The 8,352-nt window shown below is 54.8% G+C and overlaps 1 protein-coding gene across 13 annotated transcripts in view; it reads left to right on the top strand.

Annotated features, from left to right (window-relative positions):
* Positions 1-3,900: 3,900 nt before the first annotated feature.
* Tle3 (TLE family member 3, transcriptional corepressor) overlaps positions 3,901-8,352 on the top strand; it is a 45,730-nt gene continuing 41,278 nt past the window's right edge. For 9 of the 13 annotated variants that reach the window (XM_021173335.2, XM_021173334.2, XM_021173336.2 and 6 more), the window contains exons 1-4: positions 4,880-4,995; positions 5,486-5,586; positions 6,045-6,108; positions 7,041-7,085. In XM_021173335.2, coding sequence (XP_021028994.1) covers positions 4,972-4,995; positions 5,486-5,586; positions 6,045-6,108; positions 7,041-7,085 — 234 coding nt within the window. In that variant the 5' untranslated portion in view covers positions 4,880-4,971. Of the gene's footprint in view, positions 4,996-5,485; positions 5,587-6,044; positions 6,109-7,040; positions 7,086-8,352 lie in introns of all 13 variants that reach the window. The other 4 variants (XM_021173332.1, XM_021173337.1, XM_021173341.1 and 1 more) reach the window with 1 other exon arrangement.

Below are 8,352 nucleotides of genomic sequence, written 5' to 3' on the forward strand. Positions count from 1 at the left end.
AGGCCTTGAGATCAGTTCCTCAAAGGACAGGCCACAGTCTGGTGGCTAGCCAGAAGCCGTTTAATTCTGGAAAAAAAAAATATAACACTTGTCTAACGTGTTTTGGATTTATTTTTAAGGAACCGGAGAAGCATCTCTGTCCCCACCTCAAGTTCCCACAATCATCTTACATCCCAAATGAGGAGCTGGGGGCCCTCCGCTGCTGCAGATCCATCCCGGACTTTCCAGCTCACCGCGTGACTTTTTTTTTTTTTTAATGTGCCAGGAATTCCTCTCCCACGTGGGGTGGACTCCGAGGTACTCAATTAAGCAGCCAATGAAAAGTCAGCTCTCCGGTAGCAAATGACCCTGACACTTCTTGTAACATAAACAGTTGAAACGCTTCCAATTAGAACTGGAGACAGAGCTGTTTGAAGTCTTTTTCTTCAGTCCCCTCCTTCTTTAAAATAATTGTCAAGCGCTTCGGACAGTGTGTTGTGTGCATCTTTCTCTAGCATAAAATAAGCTCATTTCCATTTCTTACAAAATTTGTGAGGTGGCATGGGGGTGGGGGTTCTGAGCAGTAGTGAGCTTTGAGCTTAAGGGACCTGAACCTAGTTACCGAGGGCCCTGCTCCCTTTCAGGCTCTGGGTTCTGGTAACAGAAGAAGGCAGAAGAAGGAAAAAAAAAAAAAAAAAAAAAAGCCGAGGTGACACGGTGAACTGGGAGCCAGAGGCTCCTCAACCAGACCTTCAGAGAGGGCTAGAATGAATGAATGAGTGAATGAATGACTTTCAGTAAATGTTCATATAGATTCGGCTTGCACAAACAAAGGAGTTTGGCCGTGGATCTGGCTGTCCTGGATTCCAATTCTCTCTGCCTAGCTCGCGGCCTATTACTAAGCTTTGTTTGTGTATCAGCCTCTCTTCTACTCTATAAGACGGGCCGTCAGCCAGGCCTTGGGAGTGAAGTGAGGACGTACTGGGTAACCATGGCCGCTTTGTACCTATTAAACGCTCAAGGGCTGTCCTTCCACACAGTGGGGAGCGCTGCTGCAAGCAGTTCGGCTCTGCCGTGGGGGCGGCGCTCGGCAAAACCGCATCCATCACGCTCATCATCCGTGTGGCAGGCCGGGTGCTGGCGCCTGGGTTCACAGGAGAACTCAATGTGAAGTCTGCCTTGCACTAGCTCATGCTGACTAGTGGGGTCCTTGGGAGCATCACTGCCCTGGCAGGAGACACGGAGACCAGAGACAGAGCTGCGGCGCTTTTCTGTACACAGTCCGCATAGACTCGACCTGAAAGCCCAAGGCGTCGGCGGCCGCCAGGAGGAGGGCGCCGTCCGACCCAGGCCGGAGGGAGACGGAGAGAGAGGCCGAGTAAGGCGCCTTGGCTTGGGCATCTTGAAGGCATTGTGTTTAATAAATCTGGGCGACAAGCACACCCGCTCTCCCCCCCCCCCTTCTCGGCTCCCAAATCAAGACCTGCTGTAGGATCCCCAGTTTAAGGGGTCTTAAAACCCCTGCACTTTGATTAGCAGCTTCAAAGAGATCCCTTTAAAGTTCTCCTTTTTCCCCAACCTCACCTCTCCTCGACACCCATCCCCCCAGCACTCCGAAGACCAGAACAACAACAACAAAACTAAATGCAAGTTTAAAGGGGGGCGGTGGAGATGGAAAATCTCAGACTTCCTCCTGAACGCGGCCCATAGAAATTACCTATTTCAGACGTGCGCAGGAGTAGGAACACCGTGGAGTTTGGGTTTTGATTTTCTTTCTTTTTTCTTTCTTTCTTTCCTTTTTCTTCTTCTTTTTTTTTTTCTTCTTCAGGGTTTGTGTGTGTTTTTACCTTTTATTATTTAAATTGATACGTTTCATTACTAGGGAGAAAAATAAAATATTCCTTTGATACACAAAATCAAATTGATATTTAGCCTCTGCTTACTTTTTTATGCATGGCTCCTTTATACCACATGGTAGTGACAGATTGTTTGAGCTGGAAGGAAAAGCCATTCAAAGCTAATTAAGCAGCCATTCCAAGCACTATTTGCAAGCGGGAGGCTCAGAAGCCTCGGCATTTGTCAGCGCTCCCCCACCCCTCGTGGTTTTGACTGACAGCTCCGGCTAAGGACTGACAGCTCTCGGAATCTCCACCAATTACTAATCGAGAGTCTCTTTACTGGTCTGTGATTGGGTTTTAGACTTGCTCGGGGGCGTGGCCGGCGCGCCCCACGTGGGGGCTGAAGCGAGAAAGGGGCGGGCCGGGTAGGAAGCGGGTGCGCCCACCCGTGACGTAAGGGGGAGGGCAGAGAAGGGGGAGGGGAGAGGGAAGCTCCAAAGAGGAGCCATTTTGAGACTAATGGATGCTTTGGCCAGATGCTCGCATCTGTCGAGCTAGGCTTCTCCCTGCCCCCTCCCCCTTTTCGGTGCGCATCGTACACGATTTATGTTTTTATTTAGGAGAATAAATAAATGAAGAGGGGAGCGCGGTCGAGGCCGGAGCGGGCGCTGAGAGGCTCCATCTCGGGGCGGCCGCTCACGTGGAGGTCCCCGCGCGCTCCCAGCTACTCATTAAGATGCAAACGCGAAACTCAGGCTCCTAATGAGGGGAAAATATAGATTCCGGGGGCGCGCGACCGGCTCGCGCGCGCCCGCAGCGGGCCAGGAGCTTGTGCTTGCGTGCAAGCTTGGTGGGAAAGCGGGGAGGGACCCGAGGACACCTGGGCGGCCCACTTGGCGTTGGTTCTCCGAGGCCCGCGGACCTAGGGTGGGCAATGTGCCCTGACGTGACCCTTGTCTGCGAGCAGATGGGCCCCAGAGTCGAATATCTACGCCCCCTTGGGTGTCGATGCTGGTGACCAAGGACTCTCCAGGCTCGCAGTCGCTCTTCCACGGGTGGCTGCCGATGCATGTGCCGGGGCAGGCTATCAGGCCAAGAAACGGGGTCGGAACTCCGGGTTGTAGCCAGGAGGGCCCCAACTCCGTGCTTTCCCTTCTTCACCATCTCGGGCCCGGAGCACTGCTGAGGAACCCGCCTTGGCAAGGCTGCGGCCAGGACGTAGCTGTCCTCAAAGGGCAAGAGCCCCAAATGGGGCTAGCCGCACTACTGAGCCTGTTGTCCGCAGACTGCCAGGCCCTTCCATCTGCGCGGCCCGCCAAGCCAGAGTTCTCAGACTTCCCCCTCGCCGGCAGCCGCCGTGCATCAGAGGCGCTGTTTATTTGGCTTTCTGAAAAGAAGGGCGAATGAACAAAGGAGAAAAGCGGGGCGCCCAAGGGTGGGAGAGGGGGCAGAAACGGATAAAAGAAAGAGAAACTCAGTTTGGAGAACAGTCTTAGAGGTCGGAGGTAACTTTGGGAGCCAGCATTTTATCGGTCCTAAATCTTTTGAAGTGAAAACATTAAACTGACAAAGTGATTCTGTTTGTTTTATAGTATCTAATTGGGCTGCTTTGCAACCCTAATGAGATTAGAGGGGGGCAATCGTTCGCCGCCTCTGCAGAATCAACTGATCCATTACTACCAGCCACAGGTTTTAAGGATTGTACAGCTTGTCCTTTTTCCCCCCCTTTTGTTATTCTTTTTCTCCTTCTCCCCTCCCGCCAAATAATTATTTGCTAGTAGATCGTGGGAAAAAAAAAGAAGAAAAAACCTAGCAGCCCAGGACTATAATATATATCTATTTATTATATGTCTTTCGGTTAATTCCTGATGTGAGGAGCGCTGTTTTTCACTCCCAAGCGAAAGTCACCAGCGGGTAGGGCCTGATTGCTACTTTTCATGCATAGTTTTAGACACAAGAGGGCATTGTGACGTCGCGCCCGGCGGCGCCCAGTCGCAGTCCGAGTCCCGTGGCCCCACGTGGGAGCCTCGCACTCCCATTGGCCAACGCTAGGCGAAGCCGCCACATTATTTTGTTACTTTTCAGTCCCTATTTGGAACTGCTCTCGCGGCAGTTCAGACCTCGTGCTCGGCCCCCTTCGCCTGTCTGTGTGTGGTATCCGCAGGTCCGAGGCACTTTTTTTTTTTTTTTTGAGTGCGTGTACGTGTGTGTGTTGAGTGCGTGTGTTTGTGTGTTTTGGGGGTTTGTCGGGGCGCGGAGAGGAGAGCCAGGCTGGGAGGAAGGAAAGAAGCCGCAGAGCTCCCGGGCTCGGGCTACGTCTCCCCCTCCGGTGCTCTCCAGCCTGCGCGCTCCTAGGCGGCAGGGACTCAGACCGCTCCTCGCCAGAGACGCGGCCGATCCACTTGAAAGCAGAGGACCCCTTCGCCGAGGCTTCCTATGCCGGCTGGAGTTAGGATGCCAGGGCTCATTATTTGCACCGACTGAGCCCGGAGTTCCTCCTCGGCCCTGGGAAGGGCTGGCGGCGGCGGCAGGAGCAGACGGAACGAGCAGGCTCTTCTCTCCGAGGCGGGGGGCGTCGAAGCGTCCTCGCTGGGCTCTAGCCCTCACTCACGGACCTCAAGCCGTCACCTCGGTGGCCTGCTTCCTTTCTCTTCTCGCCGCGAGCTCCGGGCCCGACCGCCTCTGGGATCTGACCCGCGCGCCCCGGATGCTCCGGGCTGCCCAGACGCGCCCCCCTCCAGCCTCATCGTCCTGATTGACCCGTGAGGGGACAGGAGAACCCCCCTCCCCGCAAACCCCCGGCCTCGGGATCCCGCACTGGAGCCGCCAGGGAGCCGATGATGTCCACGCAGACCCGGCTTCTGACACTGTCCACGCAGCCGGGGGAAGGCGGCCGGCCGCAGCCGGCCGAGCCCTAGGCGCACAAAGCGCGAGCCCGCCGACGACTTTGCCGCTCGCTCCGCCGCTCTTTGTCTGCACTTGGGGCGCACGCCCGACTCTGGGATTTCGCTGCGAGAGCGGGCTGGGGGGGCCGGGGGCGAGCTCTCGGTTCCCCGGCCGCCCCCCGCTCGGGCTCGCCTCCCCCCTCCCCCGCACGTCCCCGGCTCGGGCTCTCAGCGCTTCCAAGCTCTCGGAATCGCGACCCCTCCCTGCCATGTATCCGCAAGGCAGACATCCGGTGAGTAATTGCAACTAGGCTTATTTAAGCATCTATCATGGCAGGGTAAACGAGGCAGTTTATCTAGCACCTCCATTTTGCTTGTTGCTACCTTTATGGTGCGCGCGCGTGTGTGCGCTCACACAAAGGGGCTGGGTGGGTGGGGGCGCCGTAGAGAGCCCAGGGTAATTGCGCTCGAGTGGCCCGGGCGGCCTGCGTTGGAGGGGGACGCTGGCTTCCGCCCCGGCCCCTCTCCTAAGTCTTCCAACTCGCTCTCTCGGCACTTGGCCGCCAGAGCCCTTCTGGCTTTGGGGGTGGTCGGGATGCCCGCTTCCGGGCCCCGTCGGGAGAGCGTTGAAAAACTTGCTGGGAAGGTTCTGGGCTGTGGGGTGGTGGCCTTGCCGGTGGCTCCCGGCGGGGAGGGGCCAGGGACCCAGAGGAGGCACGGGGCCGCGTGGAGCCCTTCTGATGTGCCCACTCCTCTCCCCTATGTTGTCCTTGTGGGCTCCAGGCACCCCATCAACCCGGGCAGCCGGGATTTAAATTCACTGTGGCCGAGTCCTGTGACAGGATCAAAGACGAATTCCAGTTCCTGCAAGCTCAGTATCACAGGTAAGGCGGGTGGGGGGTGGCCCCGGGCTGGCGAGGAGGGCGGCCTTGCGCGCTCCTGCTACCCCCCCGCGGGGCCGAGGGGGACGTCGACCCCCGGCTGCGGGGCGGCTGGGCCTCCGCCTTTTGTTTCCCCTCACCGAGCGCGCAGCCTTAACCCTTTGCGTTCTGCGGTCGCTCAGCTCCCAAAGCCCGCCCTGTCGAGGGTCGGGGTCTTGCGCCTTCGTCCGGGCCCGCCCCCGCGTGGCCGAGACGAGTCCCCTCGCTAGATTAAGGGAAGTTTGGAGTTGGTACTGCCAGGCTCCGGGTGGTGGGCAGCCATCCTCACTGCCCGGAGGATGCTAGAGAATGGGTTACTCAGGGTGCCGGGCAAGTGAAGTGGTCCTCCGAGGCCCTAGGGTCCGGGTCTCGAAGGAGGTCGTGTAAGCGCCAGGCCTGAGAGTCTCCTCCTGCCCTCACAGCCTCAAAGTGGAGTACGACAAGCTGGCTAACGAGAAGACGGAGATGCAGCGCCATTATGTGATGGTGAGAGGCAGCCGGCAGCAGGGCGGAGGGAGGGAGGGAGGGCAGGGCAGGGCAGGGCACCCAGACTTTGGGACCAGAGCTAGGCCCAGCTTCAGGACAGCCCCCTGGAGGGCTCCCTTCTTCAGCTTCCTCTTCCCTGCCACTTGGAGGCCAAAAGAGAAACACATTCCTGGCCACCTTTGTAAGGAGCATTTCAGTTGTGTTTTGAAGGTTTCCCAGAGGGCTGGTTGCCTTAAACTGGTTAGAAACATAAGAGTCAGATGAGCCGGTGTCAGGGTTGTATAAAAATCCCTCTTGGAGCCCTCCTGGGAGTGTTTGGAAACTTTTGTTTGGCAGAGGGGATCTAGGCAGAATGGGATAGAAGTGCCTACCTTTCTTCCCCAGAGTTTTTCCAGATTGGAGGAGCCTTTTAAAGCCCTCTGCCTCCCGTGTCCCCTCCTCAAGATTTCCTCAGTTGAGTCTGGTCCTCCTCCTCCAGCTAGATAGCTTTTAACCCTGAGTTCAAGTTGACAGCTTTCGTTTGGGAGTGGGTATGGGAGCCACTTAAGGGCAGGCCAGCAGCAGGCTTTCCACATAAGAGACCTTCCACCCAGTGCTAACCAACTCCCAGAGGACAAGAGGAGGCGGGTATACAGCGTTCCCTGTAGAGCCTGCACCTTGTATAAACAGCACATAGGGTACATGGGGTGCCTGTGGGAGGGGGGCACATATATTTTTGTGTAATAGTGTTCTGAGTGGAGAGGAACGCTTAGCCACTTCCCCTATCAGCGTTGACACCTTTGTGGGTGGGTGGACTTTAGTGGCTTTGGACCCAATGAATGGTTTGGTTAAAGCCTTGGAGGGGGGGTGGTGGTAAAATGAGAAGTGTCCCGGTGTTGCCTGTTAATGACCCTTTTTCTTTTCTTTTCTTTTTTTTTTTTTAAATTTTGTAGTACTATGAGATGTCCTATGGCTTGAATATTGAAATGCACAAGCAGGTAAGTACTTTCCTTTTTTATATAAATAATATATATTTAAATGGTAAGATGTGTGATTTCTTTGGAGGTCTATCCTCCCATTTGAAAGTGAGCCTGGTTCTTTTTGTATTCCCACTTGGCCTTGAAGGGTAAATGTTCAGTGAGTGGTCTGAATGAAGGCCTGGTGCCTGTCTGGGCTTTGCTGGGTTATGTTGGGCTTTTAGCATTTATGAACTTAGGCCTGGTCTGGGATCTGGGTAGATGAAGAACCAAAGACCTAAGGGAAAGTTGTCCAGTTGTCTCCCGGGAGCTGTGTGACGCCCGCCAGGAGGGAGAGAGTTGGCTATCTGCTTTTATCTGTTTTAATGTAAAATTTTCAAAAAGGAAATATAGGCAGAGTTCCTTGCCTCCCTTCTTTCTTTTCCTTGCAGAGAGAGAGAGAGAGAGAGAGAGAGAGAGAGAGAGAGAGAGACTGCCTTGATAAGATTACACTTCAAGGGCCTTAAAAGCCAGGTTGAGCTGTTGAAATGTAAGGGAATGAAGCCACTAACGGCCTAGAAAACTTAAAGCCAGAGTGAAATGCAATCCTGTGCCTTGCGTTTAGGAGGAGTTTCTCAACACTCTTTATTTGAAGGCAGCTGTGTCCCATTTCACAGGAGGAAGCTGAAGCCCAGAGGTGAAGTAACTGGCCCAGGGGCCAGCCTCACCAGGCCTTTTGAGCCGGCTGGCAGTTGAGCTCAGCTTTGTAATCCTGAAGTCAAACCAGTTTAGCTAGTGTGGTATCCTTTGATGGATATGTAAACTACCTCACATTGTCACCCTCTAATAACAGTATACCTCAAACCCAGCAAATACAAACACTCTTTATCTCGAGCATATCAGTAGCTAGTCCTGAGCTAGGCCAGGCTGTGGGAGAGGCCTGTTTGTCTATTTGTGTTCCAAGGAGAGGCTGCCTATAATTTGGCTTGGCGGACGATTAGCTTCGACTTGGCACGTATAAATGGCGCAGGCCCGGTTGTTCTTTTTAACAATTGGTGTTCTTGAAATCTCAGAAGGCTGTTGACTCATTCTAGCCTTTGGTGACTGTGACTTGAATGGATTTTCTGCTCTAAATTAACAGTCATTTACAAGGTTTAAATCTTGCTCTTTAAAGGGGGCAGGGCCCAGGGCAGGTGAGAAGGGCAGGTGACCCTGGAGGGGGGGGGGGGGGGGGGGGGGGGGGTGGAAACAAATCAAGAAAACGTGGGGAGGTTGGAATCTAGTTTCTTTTCCCTTCCTGTAGGGAGCC

The sequence above is a fragment of the Mus caroli genome, chromosome 9, assembly GCF_900094665.2.
Source record: "Mus caroli chromosome 9, CAROLI_EIJ_v1.1, whole genome shotgun sequence".
Taxonomy (NCBI): Eukaryota; Metazoa; Chordata; class Mammalia; order Rodentia; family Muridae; genus Mus; species Mus caroli.